The following is a 17,299-nucleotide window of genomic DNA, read 5'->3' on the forward strand; positions in this document are numbered from 1 at the left end:
AATCTTTTATTTGTTGGATAATTTGGACCATTTGGCACAGTTCTGGCATATTATTTACCTACAAGCACATTCATCAGCAGCATCGCGTGCAGAATGTGAAAGAAAACGTTCATATCAGCAATTACTTACTGTGTGCTGAAATGGAGGACGTAATAACACACTTTTTGTGGTTACAGAGCAGGGTAAATATGAAGTTTCGCCCCAAAGTCTTGTGTATATTGATATTCCTTATGTCCAGGCTGGTGGTGTCACTGGTTTGGTGTTATGTTTTACGCACGTTGACGGTTTGAGTAGGCCCCCAACGGCCGGGAATCGCTTCCTCCTTTTGTCAGTGACTGTAGGAGTCCACATCACTAACGGGACGAGAAAGCGACGCCCGGCCATGCGTGCGTGTGTGCGTGTGCGTTGAGGTGGTGGTTGTTGAGTGGGAGAATTGGTGTTGGGTATAACTTATGGTGCCGCGGAGAAGAGAGACAATTCTCGATGAAGGGGAGTGGACTAGCGACACAAAGATCTAATTAGGTATAGTGGAGACGGGTGCGTGTGCACGCAGCAAATATTGTAATGAGACTGGTGTGGTACTGATGTGGTACTGAGGCCGTACTGTGTAGTAGAAGGATGTGGTACTGAGGCCGTACTGTGTAGCAGAAGGATGTGGTACTGAGGCCGTACTGTGTAGTAGAAGGATGTGGTACTGAGGCCGTACTGTGTAGCAGAAGGATGTGGTACTGAGGCCGTACTGTGTAGCAGAAGGATGTGGTACTGAGGCCGTACTGTGTAGTAGAAGGATGTGGTACTGAGGCCGTACTGTGTAGTAGAAGGATGTGGTACTGAGGCCGTACTGTGTAGCAGAAGGATGTGGTACTGAGGCCGTACTGTGTAGCAGAAGGATGTGGTACTGAGGCCGTACTGTGTAGCAGAAGGATGTGGTACTGAGGCCGTACTGTGTAGCAGAAGGATGTGGTACTGAGGCCGTACTGTGTAGCAGAAGGATGTGGTACTGAGGCCGTACTGTGTAGCAGAAGGATGTGGTACTGAGGCCGTACTGTGTAGCAGAAGGATGTGGTACTGAGGCCGTACTGTGTAGCAGAAGGATGTGGTACTGAGGCCGTACTGTGTAGCAGAAGGATGTGGTACTGAGGCCGTACTGTGGAGCAGAAGGGTGCATTCACAGCGGGGAGCTGCATATCGGTGCTCTCGGGAAGAAACCTCTTATCTCCATATTATTCTAATGTTTTGTGTTTTGTTTGTTTTTCTTTTCGGAAATTAACACCCTACTATCCATGCTCTTGTCAAATATTCAGGAGGACGGTACACTGGTATGCTCCTGTGTGTATGAATGCAGTGGAGGAAAATAGCTACCTGTAAAACATGGTACAATTTTGAGGTACTTTTACTGTGTGTTTATTTCATATTTTCAATACTTCACTACTCCACTACTTAATGTTGTCCCTTTAATACACTACAATTATTTGTCAAGCTTTGGTTAATAGTTAATAGATATTATATAATACAAATCATGCACTAATGAATAATAAACTAATGAAAATAGCTGATCTGCAAGGTAGTTGTGTGTGTGTGTGTGTGTGTTAGGCATGTGAATCTCGTCTCATCTCACGATTCGATACGCATCTCGATGCACTGCCAGCGATACGATACATTAGAGATACATGGAATCCCCTGGCGATACGATGCGATACGATTCTCCCTCTTCCCGATGCGATGCGATGCGATAACCATTTAGTTCAAATCAATGCGATACGATGCGATTCACCCCTCTACCGATACGATGCGATTTGATGGAGATTCATCACAATAGAAAGGATTTATATTAAAGCTCTATTAATTTCCCAAAACATGTAAAAATGCATTACATTTAAATTCAAAGCAATTTATTGTTTTACTGTAGGTTAGTATTATAGCTCTGCATCTCAAACAACCCAAATTATAGAATTATGTAAGTAAACAAAGGGTCTGCTCTCTGCTGGTTATTGTGGAATTGTTAGATTACTAATAATCATAGGCTATAGTATAATAATTATATCTCAAAGGTCAATTTGAGGTTTTGAGTATAGAGGGTTCAAGAGATTAAAATGTAATATCCTATGTAATAGCTCAATTAATGTTACCAACATATAAATAGAAAATAAACAAATAAACAAAACAAAAATGACAGGTCACACTCGTAGTGCTGTCAAACAAGTAGTTTAATCTGCAACACAGTTTAATAATATAATTGCCTATGTATAGTGGGGGTCCCTGCTTGATCTCTCACTCTCAGCTAAGTGGTCCTTGGCTTGACCTAAAAAACATTGAAGACCCTGGCCTGCATGTATTATTAACGTTATAAATACATAGCAGATGTACAAGCTCACAACGCGTCTCATCCACGCCCCGCTGTGAGCTTGTGGATCTGCAATTTTAGGCGTGCGACAACGTCTTGCTGCAGAATATAAATAAGGCTTCTATCCCAGAGAATAGCAGGGGAAAGCTGGACAGTGGAAAGTTGTGGAACGGTTGTAAACGACTTTAAACGCAAGCAGTACACTGACCCAGCTGTGGCGTTGTTGTTGTTGTACACGTGTGCAGAAGCAGAAGCTTTCTTTAATTACAAATTGATGATCGCGAGTCGCGACGCAGATTCGCGTCGGAGAATCAGCTAGAACAGCTGTGGGGTGTGGATCATTTGCAGCACGCAGCGCTACAGTGAAAAGTCAACTGATCGACGGACAGCTATTTTATAAAGCTAAAGGTTGTGCTTCCTTTGTGCGTGGGGTTCACTTCTGTTCGTCGCGGGTGCTCTTTATAGTCTGTTGTCTCAACGTGTATACTCTGCACAGAGTAGCTGCGTGCTCGCAGCGCACAGCCGCACACTGTGCGGAGCTGGCTGCGAGAGACCTTTTTTTTCCTTCCTTTTCTGATGGTACGTTCAATGCGCCTCGGAAACACAGGATAGGGTGAAATTTACCATGAAAAAACAGTGCAACCACGGATTTTACCGGTGCAAGCACTCCGCGAACGATCCATCGAGATTTCACCCGTCAATTTTACCGACACACAGTGAATGAACCGATTCACTCGCATCGCGCACGTCATAATCGATGTATCGATACGTATCGATTATTTTCCACATGCCTAGTGTGTGTGTGTGTGTGTGTGTGTGTGTGTGTGTGTGTGTGTGTGTGTGTGTGTGTGTGTGTGTGTGTCAAGTTGTGTATTTACATTTCCCTGATTACTCTTGTAAAACGATAGCAATTTTCTTAATTAAAGGTTCTAACTTAATCATCACTTCCAAAGCGGATTTCTTTTTTAAATCAGCTGTGCTGTATAGAAAAACTTTAATTCGATAGCATAGTAGTTAGTGAGGCAAATTTATGTTATCAGCATGTTACGGTAGGTCAGTGGAATAATAAGAAGTTGCATTATGTATAGCATGCCACTAGTATTTGACACTCTTGAGAGTGTAAAATGAAACCAAATGTACCCCTACGGGTACGTTTTTATACACAATTAGAGAGTGTAGAATAATTTATATATTGCCTGTTATCTCTCCTAATGGTACCACATCAATACAGCATGGAAAGTGGACAAGGTCTTATCCAACGATAACAAAATATTCCAAGTCTCGGCTCTGAGAGAGGAAATCTCATCAAACGGTGCATGGACCGTGGCTCGTAATGCAGAATAAATAATGGACCTCGATATGAAGAGGGCCGAAAACCACTTGCTTTAAAGAGACCCCATGGTGAGCGGGGCTGAGGTAATGAAACGTCCACTCTGGAGTGAAGTAGGAGGATGGTAGAAGTCAGATCAAACCAGCTGGTAACGCAAGCTTAATGAGAAGCCCCCTGCCCTCGCCACATTTACACTTACCCCAATGCTTATTTTATGAGTCCCCCCTGCCTGGCTGTGGAAAGTGGAAAAGGAAAGGCAGAGATTGCCCTTTACTAGCAGATAATTAAACAGGAATTTCAGTATTTGGGGACAGGTTGATTTATTTAAAGTGTACCCCTGGAGAAAATGCATGTGCCCTGCATGGTATAAAATGCCTTGAACCCTCCATCTGACTGGGGGGTAAAAACAATGACCTTGAATCATCACCTTCAAACATGAACCCTCCCTAGGGGTGTCAATCACCATTGTTGAGATGCTGAATTGACCGTGTCTCTCTCTCTCTCTCTCTCTCAGGGATATTTGACTGGGTCGTTGATGGCTTATTAACGATCGTCATTGTCTCATTGATTGTACAAAGCTGATCTACAAGCTCACAACGTGTCCCTCCATGGGATGCAGACTTACATACCCTCTGTTCACGGAGAGCGGCAGCGCCGCTTGAGTGTTGGTGAGATGTGTCAAAGATGCATAACGTAAATGTTTACGTGTTTAATTTCAAGGACCCCCGGTTCGACATGCATCCACAAACCCCATTTGAATGGCATTTCTATCTCTGGGACCCCCAATTTAAATATTGTAAAATCAAAGTTAATTTAACTCTAATGAGAGTGTACAATGTTTGGTTCCCAAACTATAATTCAGCTGGGGACCCCCCTGGAACTCCCCCAAGGACCCCTGGGGTTCCCCGGACCCCACTTTGGGAACCACTGCCTTATATCATCATTATGGGAGGGAGAAGAGTCTAGGATGTGTAGCTGACATGATGTTTAATGCCACAATGCATAGGAAGCATAATGATGCTTACTAGTTGTTCTCACTCTCTGAGAAAAACTGTCTTGTCTGTCACGTGACATGCAAAAGAAGAGATGTTTCTGTGGCTACCAAGGTGGGGGTGGGGGGACTTTTTTTTCAACCGGCGCACACAGCATTACATTCAGTTTACTGAAGAATTTATTTACAGCGATTAATCGATTTTCCATCCCTAGCCAGGAGGACATTACAAAAGAGTACTTGATATGCTCAACAAATCTCGCCGATTTAAAGTAAGCTTCAGTATATCAAATGACAACAATAAGCTGTTTCTTTGCATTTTAAATGTGGCGTCAGAGTAACTCCAATACTCATATTTCGTTCACATCTTTTTTACAACATAATTTGACTCACTGTGTTCAGCCTGAGTTGAATTAAATCACTGTAATCAACAAGCAATACAAAGATGAAGACGGGTTAATCGTGTTCATTCCATCAAGGTTTCATAACTTCCATTTGTCCACCTCAGAGTTAAATGATTAGTATTTCACTGTGTAACCCATAGTTATAAACTAGAGAGCAGATAACCCCGACCCCACTTTTCATTCAATGGAAGTTGCTCAGTGGCATACCATGAAGGACCCGGAAGAACGCTCTACTTCCACATGTTCTGGTTAAATGCGGAAGTGCTCCACCTCACCTCAGCCATGAGTTAAATAAACCACATGTAACAGTAATGTAGTGAGTTCTCTCTCCACCTCACCTCACCTCAGCCATGAGTTAAATAAACCACATGTAACAGTAATGTAGTGAGTTCTCTCTCCACCTCACCTCAGCCATGAGTTAAACCACATGTAACAGTAATGTAGTGTGTTCTCTCTCCACCTCACCTCAGCCATGAGTTAAACCACATAACAGTAATGTAGTGAGTTCTCTCTCCACCTCACCTCAGCCATGAGTTAAACCACATAACAGTAATGTAGTGAGTTCTCTCTCCACCTCACCTCAGCCATGAGTTAAACCACATATAACAGTAATGTAGTGAGTTCTCTCTCCACCTCACCTCAGCCATGAGTTAAACCACATGTAACAGTAATGTAGTGTGTTCTCTCTCCACCTCACCTCACCTCAGCCATGAGTTAAACCACATGTAACAGTAATGTAGTGAGTTCTCTCTCCACCTCACCTCAGCCATGAGTTAAACCACATGTAACAGTCAGACATGCAAAAGTGTAGCTTTTCGGCGAAAATCGCCGTTTTTATCCCAAATATAGGACCTGTGTGATTCATGCAAATCCGTTAAAAAAATGTTTGGGGGGGGTGAGGGGGTCTGTGGAGCCCGAGCTCGCTGCCCGGAGAATTATCTGACAGACTACTCTCGTGAGTCACTAATGATTCTGAGCGATATTTCTGCTTGCATCTGGGCGGCATGATGTGCGCAGCCGCTGGTCGCTCCGCGGAAAAAAAACCTGTTTGTGTGGACTCGGCATGAATTTTGACACACTGTCTGTGACTCGCCAGTCGATCCATTAGTTTAGCTGCTACAGTTAGCATTAGCAACGTTAGCACTTTGCGTTATACTGTCTGTGGTGTGGACGCGCCGGCGTCAGTTTCTCTCGCTGTGTGTGTGTGTGTGTCTGTCTGTGTGCTCGTGTGTGTGCATGCATGCGTATGAGTAAATAAATAAAGCACGCGCGTGCGTGCGTGCGTGCCAGGGCTTATACTAAATGGATATATTAAAAACGAAAACATGCAGCTCAACTGTTGAATAAGGAGAGGATGTTACTCTACATGTCTTAAATTGACTAAGGCTAAAATAATGAAGTAAACTGACCCTGTTGACTAAACCATCCCAAAACATTTTATTTGTATTATAATTCATTATTTTGCCAGTGAATATAATTTTCTATTTTACATGATGTGAAGAGTGTAACTGTAAGGGATTTTGAGATGGGAGTGTGAGTGCTGGACCAGTTTCTTTCTTTAAATCACACCTGTGTGAAGTGACCCTTATCATCATACATCATCCATTCATTGTCATTTTTGTGACAATGAATGTGTAGGATTGTGTAGGACAAAAATAGCCGATATATGACAATTCATTCATTGTCAATGGCATTTAGGACACAAATCTACTGAATATAGGAGGGGCTAGTGCTCCTCGAGGGGCTAGTGCTCCTGTTGGAGTAAATTAATTGTTCTATGACTATCAGGACATGAATGTTAACATCTTGCTCAATACTGACTAGATTTGTACTGATTTAGTAAATAATCATCTGTCATTTTTGAGTGGTGCAGCCACTCAACCACACTATAGACAGCTACAGTATGTGTCCCTGTGTCTGTCCCTGGCTGGGTCCCTGTGTCCCTGGCGGTGTCCCTGTGTCCCTGTGTCACTGGGTCTGTTCCTGGCTGTGTGCCTGTGTCACTGGGTCTGTCCCTGGCTGTGTCACTGTGTCATTGGGTCTGTCCCTGGCTGTCCCTGTGTCACTAGGTCTGTCCCTGGCTGTCCCTGTGTCACTAGGTCTGTCCCTGGCTGTCCCTGTGTCACTGGGTCTGTCCCTGGCTGTCCCTGGCTGTGTCCCTGGCTGTGTCACTGGGTCTGTCCCTGGCTGTGTCCCTGGCTGTGTCCCTGTGTCACTGGGTCTGTCCCTGGCTGTCCCTGTGTCACTGGGTCTGTCCCTCGCTGTCCCTGTGTCACTGGGTCTGTCCCTGGCTGTGTCCCTGTGTCACTGGGTCTGTCCCTGGCTGTCCCTGGCTGTGTCCCTGGCTGTGTCCCTGTGTCACTGGGTCTGTCCCTGGCTGTCCCTGTGTCACTGGGTCTGTCCCTGGCTGTGTCCCTGTGTCACTGGGTCTGTCCCTGGCTGTCCCTGGCTGTGTCCCTGTGTCACTGGGTCTGTCCCTGGCTGTCCCTGTGTCACTGGGTCTGTCCCTGGCTGTCCCTGTGTCACTGGGTCTGTCCCTGGCTGTCCCTGTGTCACTGGGTCTGTCCCTGGATGTGTCCCTGGCTGTGTCACTGGGTCTGTCCCTGGCTGTCCCTGTGTCACTGGGTCTGTCCCTGGCTGTCCCTGTGTCACTGGGTCTGTCCCTGGATGTGTCCCTGGCTGTGTCCCTGTGTCACTGGGTCTGTCCCTGGCTGTCCCTGTGTCACTGGGTCTGTCCCTGGCTGCCCCTGTGTCACTGGGTCTGTCCCTGGCTGTGTCCCTGGGTCCCTGGCTGTGTCCGAGCACGAAACATAGCGTTATAGCATTTGTTCACCACCAAGTGTCACTGTTGCACAGCCTAACACACAGACACACAGGCCGGGAGGAGGGCTAGTACAGTACAGTGTAGTATATACTGTCCCCCATGACACCCCCCCCCCCCCCCCAAAGTGGGTTTAGTACCGATAAACGCTTAAAAGATTTGCGCCGCGGTTTTGCCCGCGGCACAGCGTTGGCCCCGCACACTGTCACCTTTTTCACCTTGGGCCTGTTTGCATGCCTGAACAGTAATGTAGTGTGTTCTCTCTCCACCTCACCTCAGCCATGAGTTAAACCACATAACAGTAATGTAGTGAGTTCTCTCTCCACCTCACCTCAGCCATGAGTTAAACCACATGTAACAGTAATGTAGTGAGTTCTCTCTCCACCTCACCTCAGCCATGAGTTAAACCACATGTAACAGTAATGTAGTGTGTTCTCTCTCCACCTCACCTCAGCAATGGCTGACGACATCCTGGATGCTGCCAGACAGAGAGATTCACCACAGGCTGCCAAGAGGATGCGAAAGGACACTGACCATGTGAGTGACCGTTTCCAAGCATCATTACCAGATCAGCAACATGACTCACAGATTGACAGTAGGTTATTTGTCTGATTATGAATGTCCCTCTGGATGATGTTGTTGTCGTTGCATTCAGGAGGACGGCACCAGTGTACCTCCATCCTCCCTGAAGGCTGAGGTGTTTGTGGACCGCGACCATCCCAACCAGCTGTTAGAGGGTCTCAACAGGCTGCGTCTCAACAGTGTATTTTGTGATGTGATTCTGGTCTGTGAGGGACAGGAGGTCCCCTGCCATCGTGCTGTACTGGCCTCCTTCAGCCCTTACTTTGAGGTAAATGCACACGTGAGCGTCGCAGTCCCACCCCCGACGACAGGCCCGGAAGTGAATTCCCCGTTCATTTTCCCCAAAGAGTTTTCAAAAAGTATTTATTTAAAGACGTTTTCGCCACGGACAAAGCCAACTGTTGTTGTGACAAATCATGACAATAAACACAATGTTTTGGTCCGATCAAATAATGAGAGAGAAGAAAAAAAGGCAGGGTACAACACTTCTTCTTCTTACTAATTATTTGATCAGACCAATACATTGTGTTTATTGTCATGATTTGTCACAACAAGAGTTGGCTTTGTCTGCGGCGTAAACGTCTTTAAATAAATATATTTTTAAAACTTTATGGGGACAATAAACAGGGAATCCTCTTCCGGGGCTCTCGTCGTCATGAAAGGGAGGCGGGACTGCAACGCTCTATTGAGCTGCTGCTGTTAAGGCAATGACATTTAACGTTTGCCTTGGCTTTCACATGAACCGTTACCAAATATCACTCTACTTCTACACCAAATTAATTAATCAATTAACAATGTAAATTAGAAAGTAACTATGGACACTCCCAAGCCAACCGTTCTCCTTTCCAACGTGCACAGGCCATGTTTATGTGTGGTATGAGGGAGTCCACACAGGACAGAGTGACCATCAGTGGACTGGAACCTCAGATGATTGGTTTGCTGGTGAACTACGCCTACACGTCTAAGGTGTCCATCTCTACTGATAATGTGCAGGTAATGTATTTTATTATTATCATAAACATCAGACATTGTCTCCATATAGTCCTACATAACATCAAGCTAATGTGTTCATTTGTCCCAGGCTCTGCTGGCGGCATCAGACCTGTTGGAAGTCAAGTCTGTGCGAGAGGCCTGCTGTGAATACATGAAGCGCCACTTGGACGTAAATAACTGTGTGGAGTTTTACTGCAGTGCCGACGACCACTCCTGTGGAATGTTGAAGAAACACAGCTTGGATCACATTCTGGAATACTTCAGGCTCATCTACCAGAAGGTCAGTGGTTGGGTAGCGTGATATTGGTCCGACCTCCCGTTAGATCGACCATTACTAACCCTAACTCTAACCTAAACATAACCGCAAGCACGGGAGCAACACCTCTCTCACCAACCTTAATCCGGTCGTTTTAATGCATCCCTCACCAACCTTAATCTGGTCGTTTTAACGCATCACTCACCAACCTTAATCCGGTCGTTTTAACGGACCCCTCACCAACCTTAATCTGGTCGTTTTAACGCATCACTCACCAACCTTAATCCGGTCGTTTTAACGGACCCCTCACCAACCTTAATCCGGGTGTTTTAACAATTGAACCTTATGGCAGCCCCCCAGTGGTTGAGGGTCATACATTTGGGTTGTTTTATTACCATTACTCAACTTCCCACCATCACAACTGACCCAGACCTGGGTAGAAACATTCAATCAGTCACAGTGATTAGATATATGTATATTACCATTAACCACAGTCGTATGTCTATTTCACTAAACAAACCATCTTTCACCAGTGAAAATTTTGGGAACAGTGTCTTCATCTATCAGGTAATTGTGGGGTTTTTTCTACCAATAGGAGGAGTTTCTCTCTCTCTCTGTGGAAAGGCTGACGGAGGTTCTCTCCAGTGACCATCTGAAGGTTCCCAAGGAGGACATGGTGTTTGAGGCTGCCATGCTGTGGTTAGACAAGAGTCCTACCCACAGACAGAGCTTTGGACAGGTCAGTCATTTAGACAAGAGTCCTACCCACAGACAGAGCTTTGGACAGGTCAGTCATTTAGACAAGAGTCCTACCCACAGACAGAGCTTTGGACAGGTCAGTCATTTAGACAAGAGTCCTACCCACAGACAGAGCTTTGGACAGGTCAGTCATTTAGACAAGAGTCCTACCCACAGACAGAGCTTTGGACAGGTCAGTCATTTAGACAAGAGTCCTACCCACAGACAGAGCTTTGGACAGGTCAGTCATTTCTTATTCTCACGCCTTGTAAGACAATCAGAGGTCTCTGTTTATCGACATGTCGGAGGTCTTCTAAATGTAAGGCAGTTGCTAGAGTCCCTTTGCAAATACATGCTTTGGCATCTGCTGTATACAGTATACTGTACTGTACTGTACTGTACTGTACTGTATACTGGTGTGGGACTGGCTGGTAAATGGTGCATTTATATAGCACTCTCATCCAAAGCACTTTAACACAGATTGTGCATTACATTAACCCATTCACACACACACACATTCATATACCTTTACATAGATTGTGCATTAATACATTAATCCATTCACACACACACACACACACACACACACACACACACACACACAGTCACACACACACACACACACACACACACACACACACACACATTCACACACGCATTCATACACTGCTACACTGCTTCTTGCTAACTCTGCCCAGGATGGAACTGGGAACCCCCCCACTTTACCACAGAGACCACTGCTGCTCTCATGTTGTTCCAGTTGGACTAGTACTAATACTCTGTGTTCTCTCTGTGTGTTCTTGAAGGTGTTGGAGCACATCCGTCTGCCTCTCATCAGTCCCTCCTACCTCCACACTGTGGTGGAGAGTCTGGAGGTGGTGAAAGAACAGCCGGGCTGTCAGAGGTTCATCTCTGAGGCCAAGGGGGAGCAGCCATACTCTAACTCAGCACGCCCACGCAGTAACACTGGTAGGTGACGAGCTGAAAGTGGACATCTATCCAAAAGGCCAGCAGCATGCCCGTCTGTGAGATATGTGGGTCTCTTTTCATGAAATAAACTCTTGAATGTACTCCTGTACACCTGCTCCTTCTCCCCCACTGGATGCAGTGATCGTGGCAGTGGGAGAAAAGATGTACCAAAGGAACACCGTCGACTCATTGGAGATCTTCGATCCCCTGACAGAAGAGTGGAGGACAGTTGGAGACTTGCCCATGAAAAGCGAAAGGCATACCATGGTCGCCTCAGGTGAGAAGAAAATCTCTATTATTGGACTCGGGTCCATACACAAAGTACAAACGAATAGACATAAAAGAGACATGACGGGCAAGAAAAAGTAATTAAATAGTACACAACTTAACCCATTCTGGGCGGGAACCCCTTTTTGGGTTCTGTACAGAGCATGTGAGCGGAGCGGGAGCGGAGCGAGTGGATTTTGACGTGAGCACGGAGCGGGTTTTTAAATGGGTCGGATTGACTTCCGAAGCGAGAACTGTCCTCCGCTCCGAGCCGCTCAGTGCACACGGCACGGCACTGTGCAAGCTTGGCTAGCAGTTTACATCAATCATTGCCTCTCAAGCAGGCCCGGCACCACAGGGGGGTAAAGGGGATGTTTGCGCCCTTAAATCAACCTCTTTGCCTTTGTGCCCCCTCAAAAATCTCAATGCCTTCTCAGTCATTCCATCCTGGCGCCGGGGCTGCTCTCAGACTCAAGCCCAGCCCCATACGCGTAATCTGCTTCACGGACTGTCCATGAGAATAGACATACAAATCATCAATGCACCGCTCATGGCGTGTCGACAGTTTACATATCTGTTCTTTTGGATTTGGACACATGACGATGGGCTACAACAGAGCATGTGAGCGCGAGCGGAGCGAGGAGCGGGTGGATTTTGAAGTGAGCGCGGAGCGAGCGTAGAGCGGCGTGGGGGGAGATGAACGTGAGCGCGGAGCGAGCGTAACAAAAGCCGTCGAGAGCGAAAAGCGGAATTATCGGCCTCTCCGCTCCGCTCACATGCTCTGGTTCTGTACAGTATGTACAGTATTAAAAAATGTGATGCTGCTAAATAAATAGAAAACTGGGTTAATCCACAGGTATTTAACACCCCGAACGCCCGGGATTATTTAATCCGCAATCCATTAAATCAGAGCGCCCAGCGATTTATAGCAGCGGAGCACATTCAGCGACGGACCGGATGTTATCCCGGATGTGGCTGAAGTAGCTTGATGTAGCCAAAACACTCTCCGTGCGAACGACAACAACGGGAGGTATGATTAATTCTAACGCGACTAGCGACGGGACCGCGATCGGCCGTCTAACACATAATTGTTCTTTTCTTAGAATTGGACGGAATGATTTAGATCAAGAGTTATTAACGTTTTAACATTTTCGATCTCGTCGGGCTAATATAAGCGCCCAGCAGCTTATATTATAACACTGGAACTATTTTGATGAATTTCTGTGAATTTCTTCAGCGATTATATATATATATATATATATATATATATATATGAAGACATTTCAAGTTGTGTATGCATATTAAACTATGTATTTCTTTTAAAACAATGAAAGCTTACGTCATTGTTTTAATTCTGCTCCTCTCCCACCATATAGGCTCTACTCTGTATCTGGCTGGAGGTGACAGGCGATGTATGTTTACTCAGGTTTAAGTAGTCACAGAATATTCATCTTCACTACTATCACTATCACTACTATCACTATCACTACTATCGCACACCGAGACATTCGTTTGTGAAAATAGTCGGTTTGAAAAACAAAGTTAGAAGGTGCTGAAGCCATTTTAATTTCAAGGACCCCCAAATTAAATGTATATTAATTAGCCTATAGGGTGACAGGGCCCTAGGGTGACAGGGTCCTAGGCCATTTCATTATGATTTTCATCTCTGCACTGGGACCCCATGTTACAGACATGTTTACAATATTTTACAACAGTAGCTACTTATATTTTGTTATTTAAAGCTGTGATTATTTATTTAAGAAGCACTGTTCTGTACCAATGTTTAAGCTAAAATAATGATGACCGGGGACTTAAAAATCATTGTTTTAATTGATGGCCTTCATGCCCTGGCACTTGGCCTTGTGTCCTCAAAAAGTTCACCAAGTGGCCTTGCCCCTAAAATGATGAAATTCCAGGCCTGGTTGGAGCCCATTCAAAAGACACACAGTCATGGCAGAGAACATTGTCCCCACGAGGAAATAAAAATGAGTTTCACGAGCACATGGCTGTCACATGTGTTTCTGGGTTGATCATAGATATCCGCCCTCTAGCAGCGCTGCCCAAAAGGTAGATCGCGATCTACCAGAAAGGCTGTGCAGGTAGATCACATTTAAATATAAAACAAATGAATTAAGGCGACTTGATTGATGAGTGTTGGTGTATGTGGTAGAATTACAAATTAAATACAAAACCTAACCTATTCCATTTCTCCCCTTCTATTTCCCATTCCAAGCGCATTTGTCTTATATGTAACACCACCTCTGCTATTCCAAAGACCCCTCGAGTACATATTTAAACTATTTTCAGTGATAGTATAATATTTTTTTCCGGTGGGTAGATCTTGTTCAGCTGGTCATTTTGAAAGTAGCTCTCAAGTCAAAAAGGTGTGGGCACCCAGTCTAGTGGAAACACTGACTGGACGTAATTTACGACCCTGGCAGGATTATCCATTGAAATAAATTGACCCTAGCCTCAACGACCATGCATGTCCAACACGTGTAGCCTTCTAACAATTATGTTGTATCTTTTTTCCACAGGCCTGGTGATGCTGGATGGATATATATTTGCAGTGGGGGGGTGGGGTTGGGCGCAAGAACGGTACGACCCGAGCAAAGACACCTGGGAGCTGATGAAGGATATCCGGTGTCCTATCGGCTGTGACGTGGTCGCACTGGATAGACATCTCTATTTTATTGGTATGGAACAGATTCATGGACCTGCAGGTTCAGCCTGCGTGGTTTTATGAGGTTGTGTTTTTCATGTAGTAATAATAATAATGAATTTCATTTTTATAGCGCTTTTCTATGCACTACGTGCCTACTCAACACGCTTTACAACGCTTCATTCATTCATACATTGGGAGGTGAAGCGGCGAACAGTCGACGCCAGCGTCCTCACTTCCCACATTCACACACCAATGGTGGCGAGCTCACACCGACCGACACACTGGAGGCAATGTAGGGTTCAGTGTCTTGCCCTGTTGCTCAAGGACACTTTGACATGTAGGGCTGTATTTTGCGTGTCCAAGTACCAGGTCTTATTCCCTAACTTGAGTAAACTAAAGACCTGGAGGCGTGATCAATGCCATTTGGCTATTCTGAGTGGCCAAAGAGCATTGATCACGCCTCCAGGTCTTCAGTTTACTGAAGTTAGGGAATAAGACCTGGTACTTAAGACACGCAAAATACAGCCCGTAGTGTTCGTGTATGTCAAGCATAATGGTTCACTGAAAACGTACAAATATACTTTGGTATTATTTATTACGTATTCATGCTTTGACGTGTGTGTGTGTGTGTGTGTGTGTGTGTGTGTGTGTGTGTGTGTGTGTGTCTCCTGGACTCTAGCTGATGAGCCACGAGGTCAACCCGACAAGCCAGGTGGCCAGCTGGCCAAGTACAACCCTAAAACCTCCGTGTGGACACAACTCGCTCCGATGCAGATTCCACGTAGACACTCAGCTGCTTGTGTTCTGAATGGAAAGATCTACGTTACAGGTATTCATTTCTGAAAAAGACATAAGCCTAGTATTTTTCTTTAAATCATACTATCATTGTCGATATAACTCCATTTAGGTCAACGATATAACATTATGTTGTGATATAATAATATTGTGCCGGAGGATGCTAAACGCACACCAGTCTTAGTAGTAGCTCACGGCAGAAACATCTAAAGAGTTAAGTCTTAAAAAGGACCAACGTTTCGGCAGGTACTACTGCCTTCTTCAGGGTATTCACATACCCTTTCCCACAGTCTATTCACATACCCTTTCCCATAGTCTATACTCTATTCACATACCCTTTCCCATAGTCTATACTCTATTCACATACCCTTTCCCATAGTCTATTCACATACCCTGAAGAAACGTTGGTTCTTACTCTGCATCCTACTAAATAATTGGCACTTTGGCTATCAGTGTGTGCGGCCACTCTTTTTGTCTTTTGAAGACTTAACGCTTTAAGTGATTTAATAATATATCAGCGGGTAGCCTATTTAAGGGCCAGTCAACAGTCTTCCGTGAGAACGTTAGGATTTGGTAAGATGACGGGCGTATCGCCATGGACTCAAAGTTAAATTAGCTGACCTTCCCTTGGACTGAGATAAAAAAAGGCATAACCCTCCCATATTTTCCTCCAGGTTTACACTTTTCTTCCTTCTAAATATCGACCTGTCCCATAGTCTGGACTGAAGTTTGGGCCCATAATGAAAGGCCCTAACAGTCAAACCCTGTATATCGATAGGTGGTCTGTATAAACACCAGGAGTACGGCATGGTGATAGCCGAAACGGTGGAGTGCTACAACCCGCAGACCGACCGGTGGACCATGTGTGCCCCCTTTGGAGGACGCCACGAGCACAGCGCGGTCGTGGACAAAGGAAAGATCTACGTACTGGGAGGGAACTAATTACAACAGGGCGATTACAACAATACTAATAGGTAAGAGACACTGCAGCGGCTCCATGAATGCCTGGGAGGGGGGGAAAAGTGTCTTCTGGACACTAAGGGCTCCATTTTCGTCACCGCTAAACCCCTTATCCCTAAACTTCTTTGCCTTCTTGTTTTTGCAAAACATTTTTGAATAGTTAAAAAAAAATGGCCAGTCTACAAGCTCACAACGTGTCAATGTAGATTGGCTAGTTGAACTATTAAAAAAAATCTAAATAGTAAAAAATAAAAAAATAATTTAGGGATAAGGGGTTTAGCGGTGACGAACATGGAGCCCTAAATCGTTTTAGCCCAGAAGAGAGATTAGACATTTGCACCAGGACCCAAACTTCTGAAAATAGGGGATCCTACAAGCTTGCGACGTGTGCTTGTAGATTGGCTATTTTCACTACTTCTTAATTATTTATTATATTCATGGAATTTCAAAAAAATAAAATCTTTGGAAAAATAAAATACATTTCTCGAGTCCGGTCGTGACTCGTGACTCATAAAAATTGGTCCGTGACCCACAAGTGGAAATGGACTAGTAGTTTCTAGTAGTGTAATTTTTATGTCAGCAGCAGTGTCAACAGGCAGTGCAGCCTTTCATGCGTGCGCAGGAAGTTGGAAGTACCATAGCTTACGCTATGGACCAGAGCTAGGGGGAAAAGTGTCTTCTGGTCCATACGAGACATTTCTTTCACACCCGTCGGTCTCTCTCTGTTCGTGTCTAGAGATGCCATAACGATCGAGTGCTACTGCGAAGAGACGGACACGTGGGAAAAAGCGGGAGAGACGCCGGATGCTCGCTTCTCTATCAGATGTGTGTCTCTCAAGCTGCCGAGGTATCATGGTTACGAATGTGGAGACGATGATGCTCAATATTCCCCTTCTGGAGATGATGAGTGGTAAGCCGAGATCTACCAATGTGTTCCCCGGACCACTGATCTAGGCACACCTAGATCTAACAGACTATTATTCATTTGATTACCTGCAGCTGCTGTAGTAGCCTACGATGTTTTTATTCCGCTGGCGCTGAAGTCCTTTTTTGTTTTTAACCCATTTTGGACTGAGGTCGATAAAAAATGGCTTCTAAATCCTATTTTCTTTCTGAAAACCCATGTTTCTATGTCAGTGGTGCTCAACCTTTTTCATGTCAAGGACCCCCAGAATTATCTCTAT

At 45.1% G+C, this 17,299-nt stretch overlaps 1 protein-coding gene across 1 annotated transcript; it reads left to right on the forward strand.

The window, feature by feature from the left end:
- Positions 1-8,346: 8,346 nt before the first annotated feature.
- On the forward strand, positions 8,347-16,992 carry LOC308334622 (kelch-like protein 24; the record flags this gene model as incomplete). Its single annotated transcript, XM_080791426.1, has 11 exons — positions 8,347-8,427; positions 8,546-8,740; positions 9,331-9,465; positions 9,554-9,745; positions 10,317-10,460; positions 11,266-11,428; positions 11,568-11,705; positions 14,233-14,391; positions 15,040-15,189; positions 15,934-16,129; positions 16,852-16,992. The coding sequence occupies 10 exons, from the start codon at positions 8,347-8,349 to the stop codon at positions 16,095-16,097; spliced, it is 1,521 nt and encodes a 506-aa protein (XP_080647552.1). The 3' UTR covers positions 16,098-16,129; positions 16,852-16,992.
- Positions 16,993-17,299: the final 307 nt, after the last annotated feature.

This window comes from Protomyctophum bolini, assembly GCF_963924005.1.
Source record: "Protomyctophum bolini genome assembly, chromosome: 19".
Lineage (NCBI taxonomy): Eukaryota > Metazoa > Chordata > Actinopteri > Myctophiformes > Myctophidae > Protomyctophum > Protomyctophum bolini.